The 21179-nt window shown below is 43.2% G+C and overlaps 1 protein-coding gene across 8 annotated transcripts in view; it reads left to right on the forward strand.

Annotated features, from left to right (window-relative positions):
• cbarpb (CACN subunit beta associated regulatory protein b) overlaps positions 1 to 20800 on the forward strand; it is a 303778-nt gene extending 282978 nt beyond the window's left edge. For all 8 annotated transcript variants that reach the window (XM_063032293.1, XM_063032297.1, XM_063032290.1 and 5 more), the window contains 2 exons: positions 2820 to 3003; positions 18489 to 20800. In XM_063032293.1, the coding sequence (XP_062888363.1) occupies positions 2820 to 3003; positions 18489 to 19740 (1436 nt within the window). In that variant the 3' untranslated portion in view covers positions 19741 to 20800. The remainder of the gene's footprint in view (positions 1 to 2819; positions 3004 to 18488) is intronic.
• Positions 20801 to 21179: the final 379 nt, after the last annotated feature.

Below are 21179 nucleotides of genomic sequence, written 5' to 3' on the forward strand. Positions count from 1 at the left end.
GCTACTCAGATACCTATCAATCTCTGCCTTAAATACACCCAATGACTTGCCTCCACTGCCGCCCATGGCAACAAATTATGGAGTTATTGCTTTTATACCATGAGCCTGGGGTTGAGGGTTGGGGGTTCCCACAAGAGATTCATTACAACATTTCAAAAAGGCTTTGAGAGTCCCCTTGAATATTGTTAAATAGTTGTTTTTCTGTCCACCTGTGATGGCTCAGAAGAGTGCAATTGTTTCAGGGGTTGGTATCGTACATAGAAACAACACAGCCTGTTCATTAGAGGTAACTTAATGTCACCACGGTAACATACTGGTTAGTGCAATGCCATTACAGCTTGGAGCGTCAGAGTTAGGAGTTCAATTCCGGCCTTCCTGTAAGGAGTTCGTAAGTTCTCCCTGTAACCATGTGGCTTTCCTCCTGGTGCTCCACTTTCCTCCCACATTTGGATAATAGGCTAATTGGTCATTTTGAATTGTCCTGTGAGTAGGCTAGGGTTAAATCGGTGGGTTGTTGGGGTGCAGGTTCGTTGGGCTGCAAGGATGTGTCCTGGGCTGTATCTCAAAATAGATAAATAAAATAAATAAATGTTGGCCCCGTGCTGAAGATATTGGCCTGGGAGATAGTGTTGGCATTGATTTGGTTATCCTGCCAGTCAATCTGTAGGGCTTTGCATAAATAACATTAGTGGCTTGAGGTGCCAGCAGTAGGGTACCTGCTGACTCTGAGACATACAGAGTCCAAAGGTCCCTTCTCCCTGGTCAGGCAGGAGTTTGAGGTCATGATCATCAAACGAGCTTTCCACTAAAGGCAGGAGGTATCTAATGAAGTGACAACCGAGTGTATCCTTGTGTATTGATGCATTACCACCTTTGATTTGGCCTACAACAGTGGTGCCATCTGCAAATTTAAATATGGTGTTGGAGCTCTGCTTAGTCACACAGTCGTAAGTGTGAAGTGAGGAGAGCTGAGCACAGAGCCTTGTGGTGCACCCGTACTCCCAACAATCAGTGGAATAGCACCTCCAGAGAGCCGCAGAAAACTCTACAAACGTATCCAAAGTATGCCCAACCACATTCCAGTTCGTCGACAATGCTTCTCCAGCTTCCCAACTCAAGTTCCAAAACCCGTTCTACAACTTGGAAAATCTCGACTCCTATGACAAACACACTGAATGACGCCAATACTGGCACACCAACACGGTCCCCCGGCAGAGATCTGATCGACGACCCCGCCTTGTCCATCCCAGACTTTACGACAGCTACTAGAAAAAAATGGACAGCCGCAAATGGACTCAAAGGTCGACATGCCAAAACAGCGCAAATACTACACCAATGGGATGCCCGACACGGTCAAAGTCAATTAGATCACATTCTGATGTTTGGTCTGAAGAACTGAACCTCTTGACCATGTCTGCATGCTTCTTTGCAATGAGTTGCTGCCATATGATTGGCTGATTACACTAACAAGCAGGTGTACCTAATAAAGTGGCTACTGAGAGTACTAATAGCTGCATTGAGGAGTGGGGCTTGGAGGGATATTGGCTAAACGCAGGAAATTGGGACTAACTAGGTGAGCACCATGTTCGGCATGGACTTGGTCCAAAGGGTCTGTATCCATGCTATATTGCTCTGTGGCTCTATCTGAGTACATTTGAAAATTCTCTCTCAACTATGCCCAGAAGTGTCACCTTACAATGGCTTTACTTACTTAGAAATTCTCTGCTAAAAATATCCCAATATCATCAACGTTGCTGCAAATGCATTTATTTATTTATTGAGATACAGCTTGGAGTGAGCCCTTCCAGCTCTGTAAGCACTGCCACCCGACAGCCCCCGGTCGAACCCTGGCCCAGTCACGGAAGAATTTGCAATGACCAACTAACCTACCAACTGGTGCATCTTTGGGCTGTGGGAGGAAACCAAAGCACCTGGAGGAAACAGACGCAGACACGGGGAATATACAAACTCCCTAGGGGCCGTGGCGATAATTGAACCCAGGTCGCCTGTACTGTTAAGTGTTGTGCTATCGTGCCACTCCAATGACGGAGAGTTAAATATTTTAGAATAAACAAGATAGCACTGAGTAAATACATATTAAGAAAGCAATTTATATGAGGATATAATCTATCCATGCTCTTTAGCTGAAGGCAACTTGTTGAAAATAAAGTGGAGAATGATTGCTGTTGCTAAACAGATAGGGAGTGTCATTAACCAATAATCTCTGTTCATTTACTTCCTATTAGATCCAAATATGCAGAAAGCGAGTGGAACCTGACCAAAGATAAATTCTTCCCCAAACTATTTTAAGTGTCAAATAAACTCTTCTTGGGCTTCCAGCTGGGTGCAGGTATCGATTATAACCGACATTTCAATGACAAATTCTGCCATCTTCATATAAAACTAGAGGAAAAGAATTTTAACAAAGACAAAGGTCTGGCTGTAAGTAACAACTAGAATTCGATTGTAAATAAGGTGGGAGAGTTGAAACCTGATTGGATGAGGACTAACCAATCAGGAGGGACGGACTATGGGGGTATAAATACCACTGGCCTAGACATGCCCAGACATCCTTCCTAATGAAGGTGGCATCAAAACGTCGGTTCTAATCCATACCTGTACCTGGCTGGAAGCCCAAGAAGAGTTTATTCATCATATACACCAGGAAAGCTCTAGATCCTTTTTATTTTAAATGTGTCTCCTTTGGATGCAGAAAATCTTACTTATGTCTGTGAGTAAATTACATAACTACACCCAAAGATCTTTTACTTATCCACCTGTTCCTTTTTGATTTGCTAATCGAAGAATTTGTTTGTTAGGGTCTCCAAAGAGACACCAGTTCCATCGACAGCGTGCTGCCGGTGAAAGTATGGAGGATGAAGACCAGGACCCTCATCAGACTGACATTATACAGTACATTGCGCACACGGATGATGTCACCTTTTGTCCCCCTCCAACTTCATTCGCACAGACCCCCTCCAGCCCACCTTCGTCAGTTGCCAGGTACTGTTCAGACAGTTTTGATTTAAATAATCATAACTTTTACTTTTGATATTTTTCACTTAAATTAAGATTACATATTGTGAGAGCTTGATGTACTAAAGAGACTCTGTGTGCATCTGCGCGTGTGTGTATGTGTCTGTCTGTGTGTGTATCTGTATCTGTGTATGTGTATCTGTGTGTGTCCATCTATTGATTTGTCTCTGTGTGTATCTATGTGTACGTGTGTCTGTGTGTCTGTCTGTCTGTCTCTGTGTGTATCTATGTGTGTGTCTGTCTATCTGTCTGTGTGTGTATGTGTCTGTATGTATGTGCACACGCACCCATGTGTCTACATATATGTGCATATGCCTGTGTATTTAAATTTTTCTATCAGTACATGTGCGCAAGTGCATTTATGTACTGTACAGTAGATAAATGAATATGTGCAGACAGCGTATGTATATATATGTGTGCATAATTAACTCAATAGACAAGTGTGATATTTATGTGCACAATGTATTTCTAGATACCAATGTCTAAGCAACAACTACATTTAATTTACTGTGTGAATTAGTATTTATTTGCAGTGATTATATTATAATGAGAGTTATTTTGATTTTGTGCATAAAATGATAGTGAACTAGGAAGTTAATAAGCAGCAGGCCAGGCAGCATCTCTAGGAAGAGGTACAGTCAACGGTTCAGGCCGAGACCCTTCGTCAGGACTCCTTCAGGTCTTGGCCTGAAACGTCGACTGTACCTCTGCCTAGAGATGCTGCCTGGCCTGCTGCGTTCACCAGCAACTTTGATGTGTGTAGCTTGAAATTCCAGCATCTGCAGAATTCCTGTTGTTAGGAAGTTAATAATTTTTATTAACTCCCTTTTCGCACAAATTCAAATTTACCCATAATAGGTTTTGACTTTTAATGGAGTTAGTTACCTTTCCCCTACACTGTGTGAAAAGGGGCCATTAAATATTTTTGAATGACTATATGCACGTAAAATAATAAAAAGCAGCACTGACATCCTTTCGGTCAGATTCCTAGCATTGAGCAATGCCCAGTGAAAGTGCAGGAAAGAAAATCTGGTGAGGAATGTTAAATTCTGGTGACAAATTCTGTCAAAATTCCAAATATTCCTTCTTTTTTGACCAACAGTTACATTTTATAAGTTTTGGTTAAAATTTAAAAGCTTCCTTGGCGGGCTTCCCTTTCTGCACCAATTCTGCTGCAAAGGCTTTAACTAAATATTAGTAAAAACAGAATAAATTAAAGAAAATAGTAGATATTACTACTTAAAGGCCATTCTTTAATATCGCAATTTAGTGTTAAGCTATTTTCAATCATTTTGATAAGATCAAGATTCCACTTCCCTTGCCAAAGGATAATCTCATAGGTTTGTCAATACTTTCTATAGCATAGATACTTCTCATGTTCTACAAAGCTCAAAGCAGGTAGAAGGTTATTCTGAGGGTAAGAGTTATTTTGATTGTGTCATGATATTTTAATCATGTACTGTAATTACGTACAGAATGTCACTGTGCAAATCTCTTCCATGAATAGATTGTGGGGTAAAAATATTTTGCCCGTATATTGCTGTGCAGCTAGTCTGATAATAATCCAACTGCAAATTCTCTGGACCATATCTGGAAAGTAATCCCTGGATTTGGAATTGGCTAGATGCAAATGGCTATGCGTTCAATACCAATTCAAGAATTAGGTTCAGTTAAAACCAATGACGCTGAATTTTGGAAGGGGCATCAAATATATGCCTACAATTCCATCTATTATGGCTTAGCCCATGCTTTGAGATTCCACTCCAGTTTTGTGGGATCTCAGAAGATTGTTGAGGCCAATATGGATCTACAGCTTCTCCCACACATAGGGCAAAAGGTGAGTAGTTTAGGAGATGGGCCACTCTCTGGACTTCTGAGGCACGTAATTGAGGTTTTAAGTTCCATCTTCAATGCTCCTTCTCCACTTTAGGATTTCCTACTAGTAGTGAGAATATTGCATTTTTTTCAGGAGGCTTGAGCCTAACATGAATCTATAATCTGAGCAGGGTTGAATTTTGCCATATTCATTTAAAAATTCTCAACCTTCTTTTCAAATCCTCTATGGTTTTAAGCCTCTCTATCTCTGTAATCAAAGCTCAAAGTAAATGTATTATCAAAGTACCCACATGTCACCGTAAACAACCCTGCGATCCATTTTCTTGTGGGAAATCACAGTAAATACAAGAAAGAACCAAAATCAATGATAGACCGCATCCAACAGGATAAAGAAGCAAAGTACAAATTCTCAACAAACTGTCTAAATAATACATACATACATAGATAAACAGCAAACAAGCAAACAAGCAAGAAAGCAATAAATATTGAAAAGATGAGATGAAGAGTCCTTGAAAGTGAATCCATAGTTGTGGGAACATTGCAGTGCTGAGGCAAGTTAAGTTGAGTGACGTCATCCCCACTGGTTCAAAATCCTGATGGTTGAGGGGTAGTAACTGTTCTTCAACCTGGTGGTGTGGATCCTTGGACTCCTGCTGGGAGACGAGAGAACGGCCTGGATGGTGGGGCTCCTTGATGGTGGATGCTGTTTTCCTGTGGCAGCACTCCATGTGGATAAGCTTAGTAGGGGGGAATGGCTTTACCCATAATGGCTGGGCCGTGTCCACTACGTTTTGTAGCTTTTCCATTCAAGGGCTTTGGTATTTTCATACTAGGTCATAATGCAACCAGTCAATATACCCTGCACCATACAGCTATAGAAATTTGTCAAAGTTTTAGATAACATGCAAGCTCCTCAGGATGTAGAGCCATTGACATGCTTTCTTCGTAATTGCACTTACCTGCTGGGCACAGGACAGGTCCTCCGAAATTTCAACAGCAAGGAGTTTAAAGTTGCTGATCCGCTCCACATTTGATCCCCTGATGAAGACTGGCTCATTCTGGTTTCCTCCTCCTGAAATCAATAATCCGCTCCTTGGTCTTGCTGACATTGAGTGAGAGGTTGATGTTGTGGCACCACTCAGCCAGATTTTCAATATCTCTCTCATTTGCTAATTCATCACCACCTTTGATTTGGCCAATGACAGTGGTGTCATCAGAAAACTGGCATTGGAGCTGTGCTTGCTTTGCAGTTAAAAGTATAAAGTGAGTAGAGCAGGGGGCTAAGCACGCAGCCCTGTGGTGCACCTGCACTGATGGAGATTGTGGAGGAGATGTTATCGCCAATCCTGAATGACTGGAGTCTGCAAGTGAGGAAATTGAGGATCCTGTTGCACAAGGAGTTATTGAGGCCTTGGTCTTGAAGCTGAGGGGATGATAGCATTAAATGCTGAGTTGTAGTCAATGAAGAGCATCCTGATGCTCGCATCTTCTCTGTCCAGATGTTCCAGGGTTGAGTGAAGAGCCAATGAAATGGCATCTGCAGTTGACCTGTTGTGATGGTAGATGAATTGGAGTGGATCTAAATCACTTCTCAAGCAGGTGTGGATCTGCTTCATCACCAACCTCTCAAAGCACTTCATCACAATGGGTGTGAGGACGATAGTCATTGAGGCAGATTCCATGTTCTTTTTAGACTCCAGTATAATTGAAGCCTGCTTGAAGCAAGTGGGTACTGCAGACTGCCAAATCAGGAAGTTAAATATATTGGTAAACTGTCCAGCCAATCGATCAGCACAGGTCTTTAGTACTCAATTAGGTACCCTATCTGGACTGGATGCTTTCCATGGGTTCATCATCCTGAAGGACTCTCTCATATTGGCATCAGAGACTGAAATCACAGGGTCACTGGGGGCTGTGGGAATTCGTGAAGTGCCCCCATGTTTTGATGGTCAAAGAGAGCATAAAAGACATTGAGTTCATCTGGGAGCAAAACTTTGTCATCATCTATGTCAAGCAACACACATCAAAGTTGCTGGTGAACGCAGCAGGCCAGGCAGCGTCTATAGGAAGAGGCGCAGTCGACGTTTCAGGCCGAGACCCTTCGTCAGGACTACAGGCAGCGTCTATAGGAAGAGGCGCAGTCGACGTTTCAGGCCGAGACCCTTCGTCAGGACTAAGGGTCTCCGCCTGAAACGTCGACTGCGCCTCTTCCTATAGACGCTGCCTGGCCTGCTGCGTTCACCAGCAACTTTGATGTGTGTTGCTTGAATTTCCAGCGTCTGCAGAATTCCTGTTGTCATCGTCTATGTCACCTGGTTTCACTTTGTAGGAGGTGATAGCTTTCAAACCCCGCTACAACTGCTGAATATCCTTCATTGGTTCAAGTTTGATCCAGAATAGCCATTTTGCATGTGAGATGGCTTTCTGGAGATTGTACTTGGACCTCTTGTATGCTACTTGGTCAGCAGACTTGAATGCCACCGATCTGACCCGCAGTAGATTGTGGATCTCATGGTTCATCCAGGACTTCCAGTTAGGGATGACTCTGAATGATTTTGTGGGGACACACTCATTTACGACTGTTTCTTTAATTTAAATTTTTATTTTGTATTCTGCTTTAGATGTACAATTCTCTTAGTTACCTCAATTCCTTCAATTCTGACCCATCAGAATCAGGCTTATCATCACTGACTTATGTCATGAGACTTATTTTGCAGCAGCAGTACCGTGCAATACTTTAAGATACAATAAGAAATATTAAAATAATAAGTAGTGCATAAAGCAAATAGTGAGGTAGTGTCAATGGGTTAATGGTCCGTTCACAAGTATGATGGTGGAGGGGAAGAAGCTGTTCCTAAAATGTTGAATGTCTGTCGTCAGGCTGCTGATGGTGATAATGAGAAGAAATGCCCTGGATAGCGAGAATCCTTAATGATGCATACCACCTTCTTGAGTCATTGCCTTTTGAAGGTGTCCTTGGTGGTGGGAAGGCTAATGCCCACAACAGAGCTGGTTGAGTTTACAACCAGCTTTCCCTGATCCTGTATATCGGTAGAAACCTGCAAGGATATTTGCTGACCTGTCAGATCTCCTCAAACTCTTAATGAAATGTAGCTGCTGGTATCCCTTCTTCATAATTGCAGCCATATTTTGGGATGAGGATAGATCTTCAGAGATGTTGACACCCAGGAACTTAAAGCTACTCAATTTGTTGTCAAATTTAATTGCTCCAATTTGAGTAGACAGGCTTCCAGTATAAAGTCCTTTGGCTTTGGAATTCAATTCCTAAACCCTTCTGAACTTCTGATCTCTCCTCTAAATCTTTTTAACCAACCTCTTGGTTATCTCCCTTAAGCTCTTCTCGCATAGTTCTGTCAACACATTTCAAAGTTGCTGGTGAGCGCAGCAGGCCAGGCAGCATCTCTAGGAAGAGATACAGTCAACATTTCAGGCCGAGACCCTTCGTCAGGACTAACTGAAGGAAGAGTTAGTAAGAGATTTGAAAGTGGGAGGGGGAGGGGGAGATCCAAAATGATAGGAGAAGACAGGAGGGGGAGGGATGGAGCCAAGAGCTGGACAGGTGATTGGCAAAGGGGATATGAGAGGATCATGGGACAGGAGGCCCAGGAAGAAGGAAAAGGGGGAGGAGGGGGAAACCCAGAGGATGGGCAAGGGGTATAGTCAGAGGGACGGAGGGAGAAAAAGAAAGTGAGAGAAAGAATGTGTGTATAAAAATAAATAACGGATGGGGTACGAGGGGGAGGTGGAGCATAGGCCTCACCTTCAGTTAGTCCTGACGAAGGGTCTCGGCCTGAAACGTCGACTGTACCTCTTCCTAGAGATGCTGCCTGGCCTGCTGCGTTCACCAGCAACTTTGATGTGTGTTGCTTGAATTTCCAGCATCTGCAGAATTCCTCTTGTTCACATAGTTCTGTGTTGCCTCTGTGAAGAAACTCAAGGTATTTTCCCAATCACAGGGGAACTTATTTGAATGTGAGTTATTTGCTCCCATTAAAAAGTGTCATGACATTATAGAGTCTCTGAGAATTGAAAGAGAATAAATCATGAAGAAAAGGATTTTGCTTTGAACTTTAATCAAGGGCTAATTCCAGCCTTTGTTCAGGTTGTACTGTGAGTGTGCAGCTGGGAAATTCATTGTCTCCCCACGCAAGGTCTGAATGGGTACACATGTAAGTTCAGAGTCAAAATTTAAAGTAAATTTATTATCAAAATACCTATATATGTCGCCACATGCTACGGACAAACTAACAATGTACAAGACAAACTGCACACATAAAATAAAAACAAATAATAATGAACAAATAACTGAATAAATAATATTGAGAACATGAGTTGTAGAGTCCATGATAGCGAGTCCATAGGTTGTGGAATCAGTTCAGTGTTGAGGTGAGTGAAGTTATGCGTGCTGGTTCAGGAGCCTGATGGTTGAAGGGTACCGACTGTTTCTAAATCTGGTGGTGTGGGACCTAAGCCTCCTGTACCTCCTTCTCAATGGCAGCAATGAGAGAGAGCATGGTATGGATGGTGGGGGTCCCCTGATGAAGGATGCTCCTTTCTTGCGGCAGTGCTTCTTGTAGATGTGTTCAATGGTGGGGAGGACTAAGAGATGCAGTAGGGAAACAGGCCCTTCAGCCCATCAAGTCCATGCCAGCCATCAAGCACCTATTTACACTAATCTCCTATTTTATTCTCTCCACATTCCCATCAGATTCCTCACTTCTCCACCACCAAATTCTACTACTTATCTATACATTTGGGTCAATTTATGGTGTCAAATAATCAGAGTCTACACACTTTGTTTTGGGTCTTGGGAAAACTGGAGGACCATGTTCACAGGAAGGATGCGCAAACTCCGTAAAGATGACCAGGACAGAAATGTGGACTGTTGTTCTTCCTGCTGGCCCATTCTGCTCCCCAAACCCTTGGTAAAGCATTTGAATGACAATGGAAGTATTGATTAGGAATTCCTCATTAAATGCAGCAGGGGACAAAGGATGGTTCAATTCCTGCTACTGCCTGTAAGAAGTTGGTATGTTCTTCCCGTGACTGCGTGGGTTTCCTCCGGGTGTTCCTCCCACAGTCCAAAGCATACTGTACCAATTGGTAGGTTAATTGCTTATTGTAAATTGTCCGTGATTAGGCTAGGATTAAACTGATGGATTGTTGGGTGGCGCAGCTCAAAGGCCTTTAAGGGCCTGTTCCACGCCATATCTCAATAAATAAATAAACTGCAACTGTGTAGCAACCCTCTTCCCATGTTTTGTGATACTGTTCAGAGAAAAATCCTACCCTGTTACCTTGATCTGAGCTTTATTCATTTTGAGGAACTAATTAACATGTCATCACTCTCACACAGCAGGCCCACAGGTCAGGAAATTTGCTTTTGAGCCCAGCATGGCCCATTTCATTTTTAGAGTCAGTGTTGCACACCAGAGAAACAGGCCCTTCAAGTGGGCATCCATGAGTGATGTCACAAGAAGTGCACGGGTTATTTTAAATGGAATTACAAGCAGGGAGTTTATCCGGATTTGTAGGTTGAAATTAAATGAGCATAATATAACAAGCGTACGTCTCGAATACTTCACTGCTGTGCATGCCCGAGTCTTGTCAGATTTTGTGAATGTAATATCCCAGTTGCAGAAAGTAGGCTACGGATTCCCGATGGCCCACCATTTTAATTCCCATTCTGACATGTCAGTCCATGGCCTCCTCCTGTGCCATGATGAGGCCAAACTCAGGGTAGAGGAGCAACACCTTATATTCCATCTGGGTAGCCTCCAACCTGATGGCATGTATATCGATTTCTTCTTCCAGTAAAAACATTTTCCCATTCCCCCTACCCTATTCTTCTATTGCCCACTCTGCCCTCTTGCTGCTCCTCACCTGCCCATTCCCCCCCCCCCCAGTACCCCTCCTCCTTCCTTTTCTCCTGTGGTCCATTCTCCGTTCCTATCATATTCCTTCCTCTCCAGCCCTCTACCTTTCCCCCCCACCTGCCTTCACCTACCACCTTCCCATCTTTGCTTTCTGGCATCTTCCCCCTTCCTTTCCAGCCCTGGAGATAGGTCCCAGCTCGAAACGTCGACTGTTTATTCATTTCCATAGATGCTGCCTGACCTGCTGAGTTCCTCCAGCATTTCATGCGTGTAGGCTACAGATAATATACTCCGCATTGCAAAAGCTAGACAGTGTTGTAAATTTATGGTTTCATTCATATTTTTTGCTGGAAATAAAGAGTGGGTGCTATAATTAAAATTTTGAAATTTTGGAACATAACTTATATATGCAGGGGATTAATGCAAAACCATTCTTTATTTGCCATGTAAGCTAGATTCAGGAGAGTAATTCTTGGTGGAAAGTATGTCAAAGTACATATTCTTGCTTTAATCCTTTAACGATTGTATAGTTCATAACAGATCCTCTTTTTTTCCATTTGCTTTCCCTTAAGAAAATTGACAACAGAGTTAATTGAATTGAATTTGGACGTCTATAATTTCAACATTGCAAATGTAGCAGCTAGTCAGGTGGTGGAAATGGCTGCCGTCCAACCAGATGGCTGTGGGCTGTCTGCATGTTCATTCCTGGATGCTTGTTGGAAGGGAACTTCACTCATCCTTGGCTGCCATGATAGTGGCTTTAAATCGGGCTTGGGAGAGTGACAGAGCTGACGCCATTGATTATGATGTGGAGGTGGGCTTAGTGCATTGAGAATTGGATGTGTTGCTGAAGGTTTATAAGGCATTGTTCAGACCACACTAGGAGTATTGTGAGCAGTTTTGGGCCCCTTACCTAAGAAAGGATGTGCTGGTATTAGAGAGAGTCCAGAAAGAGTTCACAAGAATGATCCTGGGAATGAAGGGGTTAACTTATAAGAAGCATTTGATGGTCTGGGCCTGTACTCACTGGAATTTTATAAGGATAAGCGGGAATCTCAGAGAAACCTTTCGAATATTGAAAGACCTAGATAGAGTGGATGCAGAGATGATGTTTCCAGTAGTGGGGGAGTCTAGGACCAGAGGGCACAGCCTCGGAGTAGAAGGCCATCCATTTAGAATAGAGATGTGGAAGAATTTGTTTAGACAGAGGGGAATGAATCTGTGGAATTCATTGCTACAGACGGCTGTGGAGCCCGTCACTGAGTATATTTCTCCCTCCTCTCTTTTTCTATTCCAGTTCCCATCTTATGCCTTCGCTTTTCCTCACCTACCTGTCGCCTCCCTCCAGTGCCCCTCACCCTTCACTTTCTCCTGTGGTTCACTCTCCTCTCCTATCAGACTTCTTCTTCAGCCCAACACCTACTCCCTCCCAGCTTCTCACTTCACCCACCCACCCACCTTCCCCCTCACCAGGTTTCACCTATCACTTGCCAGCTTGCACTCCTTCCCCTCTCCCCCACCTTCATATTCTGGCTTCTTTCCAGCCCTGATGAAAGGTCTCAGCCTGAAAAGTCGGATCTTTATTCCTCTCCATAGATGCTGCCCGCTGGCCTGCTGAGTTCCTCCAGCGTTCTGTGTGTGTCCCTCCCTTTCTCACGGTGGCAAGCTGAATGAATACCTGTCAGCCAGAGATAATGTCAACGATTGGATTGTTGCCAAGGCAAGATCGGTTCAGAGTCAGAGATGCAGCATGGAAATAGACCACGAGTCCACACCAACTACCCATTTACACTGATCTTACATTTTTCTCATTTTCAGAACTCCGCCGCAGTCCCATCCATCTCCCCAGTGACCTGGGTTCAGTTCCCACCAGCGTAACAAGTTTATACGTTCTCCCATGACTGTGTGGGTTTCCTCCAAGTGTTCCAGTTTCCCCTCACATTTCAAAGACGTACGGGTCAGAGAGTTAATTGGTCACATGAGTGCAACTGGGCTTATTGGGCTGGAAGGGATTATGCTATATCTTTTTTTAAAAATCCCAGGTTTTACCACTTACCTGCACTGGTGGAGACTAGGCAGCTAGACAACTTATCCCAGGGCTGAAATGGCTAATACAAGGAGGCATAACTTTAAGTCATTGGGAAGATAAGAGAGGGAGTAGGTCAGAGGTAGGTCATGGAATGCACTGCTAAGGGTTGTGATCAAGGCACAGGGACCTTTAAGAGACAATGAAGAAGAAATGGAGGGATGGGTTAGATTGATCTTGGAGTAGATTAAAGGGTCAGCACAACATTGTGGGCTGAAGGGCCTGTACTGTGTTGTACTGTTCTATATTTTATGTACACTCTAGGAGCAATAATACAGCCAATTGATCTACCAGCCCGTATGCTTTTGGGACGTCAGAGGAAACCCACGTGGTCAGAGTGGGAAAGTACAACCTCACGCAGACTGCACCTGGGCTCAAGATTGAACTAGGTCTGTGGCACTCTGAGGCATTAGAGCTGCACCTCCGGCCACCCTCCTCAAGATCCACACACTTGCTTCCTTGACCAATAGCTAATAACCGGGGGCGCCACGGTAGCGGAGCGGTTAGCCGACACTATGACAGCTCAGGGTGTCGCAGTTCGGAGTTCAGTTCCGGCGCTGTCTGTAAGGTGTTTGTACGTTCTCCCCGTGACCACGTGGGGATTCCTCTGGGCGCTGCAGTTAGTAGGTTAATTGGTCATTGTAACTTGTCCTTGCGATTTGGGTGGTGTTAAACAGGTGAGTTGCTGGGCGGTGCAGATCGTTACCTGTTCCATGCTGTATCTCTAAATAAACTGCTCACGTTCCGCTACTGCTGAACCACATTGTCCATTCAGGGATTTGTCTGTTGCAAACCCTGATGGTTCCTGTTTGTGTTTTTCGCTGAGGACGGTTACTGGGATCATTCCCCCACCCACATGGATTTAAGCAGACACACATCCAGTTAAAACTTACTATATCAGAATCAGAATCAGGTTTATTATCACCAGCATGTGTCGTGAAATTTGTTAATTTAGCAGCAGCAGTTCAATGCAATACATAATATTGAAGAATAAAATAAATAATAATAATAATAATAAATAAGTAAATCAATTACCATATGCATATATTGAATAGATTGAAGATCCTGCAAAAAAACCAGAAATACTGTATATTAAAAAAAAGTGAGGTAGTGTCCAAGGGTTCAATGTCCATTTAGGAATCGGATGGCAGAGAGGAAGAAGCTGTTCCTGAAACACTGAGTGTGTGCCTTCAGGTTTCTGTACCTCCTACCTTGCCATGTAGCTGTTTAAACAGCCTGATGTGGAATCGCATGATGTGGTGTCACATGAATGGGGTGGGAGAAGGTTGATATCAAAAGTAAATGCCAGTAGAGGTTACTTGGGCTGCATTAGGGTTGGGATGCAATGTACCTTTCCCTTCGGCACCAAGAGGAGGCGCAACCTCCTAAACACTGCACTTACAGTCAACTGGGGTACTGCGAGTAATGAAAGAATATAGAGAAGACTGAAAGGGTCAACACAACCAGAGTAGAGAAACACACACACAATGCTGGAGGAACTCAGCAGGTCAGGCAGCATCTATGGAAAAGAATAAACAGTTCACATGTTTTTGCTGATACCATTCTAAACCCAATCTATGGTACAAGTAAAATATTCATGTCAAAGTCAAAGTAAATTTATTATCAAAGTACGTATTTGTCATCATATACTTCCGTGAGATTCATTTTCTTGCAGGCATTTACAGAAAAATAAAGAAATATAACAGAATGTATGAAAAAATGCATAATTATATTTAAAGTGGGGGTAGATAAGTTCTTGATTAGTAAGGGTGTCAAAGGTTACAGGGTTACAGGGCTGGTGAACAGGAATGAGATGGATAATGAACCATCCGTCTTGGAAAGTCAGAGAAGTCAGCATGGATTTGTGAAAGGAAAATCATGTCTGACGAATCTCATAGAATTTTTTGAGGATGTAACTAGGAGAGTGGATAGGGGAGAACCAGTGGATGTGGTATATTTGGATTTTCAAAAGGCTTTTGACAAGGTCCCACACAGGAGATTAGTGTGCAAACTTAAAGCACACGGTATTGGGGGTAAGGTATTGATGTGGATAGAGAATTGGTTAGCAGACAGGAAGCAAAGAGTGGGAATAAACGGGACCTTTTCAGAATGGCAGGCGGTAACTAGTGGGGTACCGCAAGGCTCAGTGCTGGGACCCCAGTTGTTTACAATATATATTAATGACTTGGATGAGGGAATTAAATGCAGCATCTCCAAGTTTGCGGATACACGAAGCTGGGTGGCAGTGTTAGCTGTGAGGAGGATGCTAAGAGGATGCAGGGTGACTTGGATAGGTTGGGTGAGTGGGCAAATTCATGGCAGATGCAATTTAATGTGGATAAATGTGAAGTTATCCACTTTGGTGGCAAAAATAGGAAAACAGATTATAATCTGAATGGTGGCCAATTAGGAAAACGGGAGGTGCAACAAGACCTGGGTGTCATTATACACCAGTCATTGAAAGTGGGCATGCAGGTACAGCAGGCGGTGAAAAAGGCGAACGGTATGCTGGCATTTATAGCAAGAGGATTCGAGTACAGGAGCAGGGAGGTACTACTGCAGTTGTACAAGGCCTTGGTGAGACCACACCTGGAGTATTGTGTGCAGTTTTGGTCCCCTAATCTGAGGAAAGACATCCTTGCCATGGAGGGAGTACAAAGAAGGTTCACCAGATTGATTCCTGGGATGGCAGGACTTTCATATGAAGAAAGACTGGATGAACTGGGCTTGTACTTGTTGGAATTTAGAAGATTGAGGGGGGATCTGATTGAAACGTATAAAATCCTAAAGGGATTGGACAGGCTAGATGCAGGAAGATTGTTCCCGATGTTGGGGAAGTCCAGAACGAGGGGTCACAGTTTGAGGATAAAGGGGAAGCCTTTTAGGACCGAGATTAGGAAAAACTTCTTTACACAGAGAGTGGTGAATCTGTGGAATTCTCTGCCACAGGAAACAGTTGAGGCCAGTTCATTGGCTATATTTAAGAGGGAGTTAGATATGGCCCTTGTGGCTATGGGGGTCAGGGGGTATGGAGGGAAGGCTGGGGCAGGGTTCTGAGTTGGATGATCAGCCATGATCATAATAAATGGCGGTGCAGGCTCGAAGGGCCGAATGGCCTACTCCTGCACCTATTTTCTATGTTTCTATGTTTCTAAGTGTCAGTGAGCTAACGTTCTGATCCTGCTCCTTTGTCTTGTGGTCTTAAACAAAGATTGACAAACAACCAATGTGCAAATGATGGGAGTGAAATATATAAACAACACTGAGAGCGTGAGTTGTAGAGTTGTTGAAAGTGACTCTGTAGGTTGTGGATGTAAGTCGTAGAATCAGTTCAGGGTTGAGGTGAGTGAAGTTATCCGCACTGGTTCAGGAACCTGATGGTTGAAGGGTAATAACTGTTCCTGAACCTAGTGATGTGGGACCTTAGACGCCCGTACCTTCTGCCCAACGGTAGTAGCAAGGACTATGCACATAGAAACCAAATCAGATTCATGCAATGCATATAAATAAAAGCAATTCTAAACTCTAACCAGTCCATTGGTTGGAGATGCTCTGCATGTCAGAAATCATCTTTTGCATCTTGAAGCTAAAGAGTTTTAGGATATGAAGTAAATTGCAGGTTGAATGTCTTTTACCTGAGGGACTGGGGCTGCAACATCAGTTGCCAAAAGATCTGAAGCCAGTGTTCAGAATCCAGACAAAACCTTTTCAACCATAGGAAGCTTCCCTGACTTTTCGTTCTAGTGGGATTATTGCATTGGCTTTGAGCAGGTGTAAGAACCAGAATGCCTTCTTCTCACTGACAAAGCAAGCGTAAGTATATAAAATTATGAGGGGTGTAGACAGGATAAATGCAAGCAGACTTTTTCCACTGAGCAACACACACAAAATTCTCAAGGGACTCAGCAGGTCGGGCAGCTTCTATGGAAATGACTAAGCAGTCAACATTTCAGGCCGAGAGCCTTTATCAGGACTGAGAGGGAAGGGGGAAGAATCCAGAATAACAAGGTAGGAGAGGGGTGGAGGAAAAACTTGAAGGTGATAGGTGAAGCCAGGTGAGTGGGGGAGGAGGGATGAAGTAAGGGGGTGATAAGAAGTAGTGAGTCTGGCTGGTAACATGGTCGGAGAGGCAGAGGCAGCAGAGAACATAGTTGGGGGGTACAGTAAACGAGGGTCTCACTGAACTCCTGTCGAAGGGAAGATTTAAACTTCTTCAGGGTAGGCATACCTCAAAGAGACTTCACAGTGGAGCAACAAATCATAAACGTAAGAGTTCCTGAGAGAGACTAAACTAGAGGTCATAGGTTAAGGGTGAAAGGTGAAATATTTAATGGGAACAAGAGGGAGAAACCCCTTCATTCAGAGTGTGGAACAAGCTGCCAGTGGAAGTGGTTGGTGCAGGTACAATTTCAACCTTTAAGAGAAGTATGGATAAATATGTGGATGGGAGGGGAATGAAGGGAAATGGTCTAGGCAGAGGTCGATGGGACTAGGCAGAGCAATAGTTCTCAGCACTGACTAGATGGGCTGAAGGTCATGTTTCTGTATTGTAGTGCTCTATGACTCTATAGTTCCTTAGCTGTTCTTCACTGATGGTGAACATCCAGTTAATCTTACTGACAACTTAAGCAAAAACAACATCTTAACAGAGATTGTTTCACTACCTACTAACAGAGAAAGGAAATGGTGCCATTAGAAATTGGGTCCATAGACAATAGGAGCAATAAATTAAGATACTTTCTGGCTTTGCTGTTTAGATGTTTCTTCCTAAACTGATGGCAGAGATTTAAGTCCCAAATAATAATTGGATTGGGTGCATCTTTACTAGTTTTCTCTTCAGATTGTAGCTGGTGATCCTGAGAACATGCAGTAGTGCTCCCAGCATTCCATCAGCATGTTCCTTAGGGAAATGTATCCCCCATCTGCTAGGTTTTTGTTTCCTGACTGAACTTGATGTGGCCTCATCCTCGGATCGACGTCTCAGTCTGGTAATAATTCTTCCTAAACCTAGTGGTATGGAGCTTTTGGCTTCTGTGTCCCAGTCTGGGACTTTGGAGATCACTGTTTGTAATTATTTTGACTACCTGCAGCTGAATGGGATTATACATCAAAGTTGCTGGTGAACGCAGCAGGCCAAGCAGCATCTGTAGGAAGAGGTGCAGTCGACGTTTCAGGCCGAGACCCTTCGTCAGGACTAACTGAAGGAAGAGTGAGTAAGGGAATCCCTTACTCACTCTTCCTTCAAGGGTCTCGGCCTGAAACGTCAACTGCACCTCTTCCTACAGATGCTGCTTGGCCTGCTGCGTTCACCAGCAACTTTGATGTATGTTGCTTGAATTTCCAGCATCTGCAGAATTCCTGTTGTTTGCAACTGAATGGGATTGACCAGTTTGTTGTAATTGGAGTTAGCATGGACTCGATGGGCTGAATGGCCTCCTTGAGTGCAGGAGCTATCCAGTTATGCTATAAATGTGAGCTGGCAGGGCCGCATGCAAACCAATTGAAATAAACCAGCTTCTGCTTGTCAGGAATTAGCGGTGTTAGCAGAAACCAAGCTTTATTGAAGTTAAGTTTTGTAAATACTGTGCTGCTCTGTGCTACATTTTCCTGAGATAAGCTTGGTTTTCTTTCAGGCTAGATGCGGCAGAGATTCTGCCGGGCGGGAGTGAAAGTGCTGAGAGAAGGGAGAGCTCTGATCAACAGAGGATCTACCGTGATATCTGGAAACTTCGAGCCTCTCTCGAACTTTGCGTATCATCAGAGCAGAGCAGCAATGATAAGGACTCAGTGCGGAGCGACACTGAGAGTCTGTGTTCGTTGAGTGGGCCGGCCGGCAGCCTCTCCCAGGATGCGGCTGATGAAGATGACGGCCTTGAGGAGAGACCCACGGACAAAGGAGGCAAGCAGGATAGTGTGGATTCTGAGCGAGGCAGTGACAGCGAATCGAACACAAGAAAGCTCCTTCAGATGGACAGCGGCTACGCATCAATAGAGGCACCAAGCAAACTGTTAGAAGAAAGAATTCTCAAGGTGGACATTGAAAGTAGGACGAAAGACAAAACAGCTTCAGAGAAAAGGTTGTTCTTCACAAGTTCTGGGCGCAAAGGGACTGTCTTTGAAAGTTTTGATGCAAAAATATTGAGTGAAGAGATAGAGGAAGAAGGTGCTGTTGGAGGTGAACCAGAAAGCCCCATAGGGTGGTCACCATATGGTCAAATGTTTGCAACCAGAGACTATTTACATAGAAGGGATTACAGCATTGATGAGAAGACTGATGCCTTATTCAATGAATTCCTCCGGCACGACCCTCAGTTTGACGACTCTCCGCTGAGGTCTAAGCACCGGTCCCGCATCCACCTCCGCAAGCAATGGCAGAGGACCAAGCAATACAGCGATCCAGGAATCCGTTACCCGCCTGGACTGGAACGGCACCGAACGCCCCTCCGGAGAGGCGACAGCGTGAATTACCCCCTCGACCATCGGTACCAGAGCACCTTGCCCCGCATCATCAGCACCACGGACGAGGAGCAATCCGGCAGTCAGGAACAGATCAAATCACCAACTGCTAAGGACTCGGAACATCTCGGTGTGGACACTGAAGAAAGAATCCATATAATTGAGGAAGAGACAATGGAGCAAGGAAGTGTCATTGACCAGACTGAACAAATAGACTTCCAGCAGCCTTTAGACCATATTAGTGACTTCACAGAGACAAATAACTCTACAAACTTTGGGTATGGGCCTCAGATGATAGGAGCAGATCCCAAAGACATATTAGCTACTAGCATCGATGATAGGCTGTACAATAACCTTAAAAAATCCAAGGAGAGTGTGGAGTATGTAGTATCTGTCACACACACGTCACTAGACCACAGTCCTGTTTAGCCTTTTTTTTTGTGGAAGTCTGACTCAATTTCTTTTTTGTAGAATTCTCATCTGTATGCTCTTCCTCTTTACTATTAGATACTCCTGACACACACAGGCAACTTTTGCTGCTATCATACACAAGATGCTTCATGTTCCCCCCCCCCCCACCCTTCCATCAAAGAATGATTAGATACCTGTAGAGCTTTAATCCCTAGTACATAAATGTTTTATTAGAAAACTAGCTTGCCTTTTTAAATAAAAACAGAATAAAAGAGTGGTACTGATGACTTGGGGAAAGTTTTTCGATTCAAGTTGTTTGGCTGTTATTTTATTTCTGTTCTTCCAAAATACCCGAGGATGTTTTTAATATTAAGAAATGGCATCAACCTGGTATGAATAGCATTGTACACCAAGTGCTTCCTGTTCACAGAGTTGGCTGCATCGCTCCCATATGCATGTACCCTTTTCATTCGAAGACTATCCTTCGAAAGAAACTCTAGGATTTTACCTCCATTTGTCACCAGTGCAAGTAATCTCCTTGAAACTTCTGAAATTTTTTAAGTGTAAATTTCTTCCTCAAGATGTTCACTCTCTATCCATAATTTCATGTTATGTTTTGTGAATTAGAATGTCAATTTTTAAAAAAAATATATCCTTAATTGTTTGTACCTTCAGTGTAAAGGTGTCTGTAGTTTTATTAAACATAAACAATGCTATTCTGTATTTATGGATGGACTGGGCACAATAAATGGACAATGACTTTTTTTCTTATTTTAATTTTATTTTTGAAGTCTTATTTCCAAAATCATTCAGTAGAGTGGTTGTCTACCAGTCATTCAGCATTGAATGTTTTGACTCAGTGACCAGCTATCAATGTAATGCATTTAGGCTAATTTCACAGGTTTAAATAATTATATACAATAATTTTATAAAAAATATGTGGTACTCTATAGGTCACACAAAACTTCTTACAAAGACACTTTACCTGTTTTTGTTTTTTATCTTAACTGTAAAAATCAGCCTTGACCTATTATTTCATTGACTTTTTTCCGCTTTCATTGCTAAAATAAATTCTTAATTCATTCAAACAAAAAATAATTTCGTGTGACTTGTTTCGTATGTCTGAGAGCAATGGGGTAAAATAGAGAAAGAAGAAAATGTGGAACATACCTTAAATTCCATTGTTCTAAGAACTTGTTCTATAAAGCACAAAACTCCAAGGTGAATCTTTTTATTATCTTGTGAGACACAGCATCAAATGGCACATTGAAAGAGAAAGACAACATAAAATAGAATTGTTCATCATATTCTCTCTCTCTCTATCTATATCTCCCCACAACCCTTTTCTCTCCATTACATATTTTATCCTGAAGACTAATAACTGAATGAACTTACCAGCATACTGAGTTGTGAGTCCTGTGTTTTCTGACAACTAAAGGAATGTTTTGAGATCTCAG

The sequence above is a fragment of the Mobula hypostoma genome, chromosome 24 (assembly GCF_963921235.1).
Source record: "Mobula hypostoma chromosome 24, sMobHyp1.1, whole genome shotgun sequence".
In the NCBI taxonomy this organism is placed as follows: Eukaryota; Metazoa; Chordata; class Chondrichthyes; order Myliobatiformes; family Myliobatidae; genus Mobula; species Mobula hypostoma.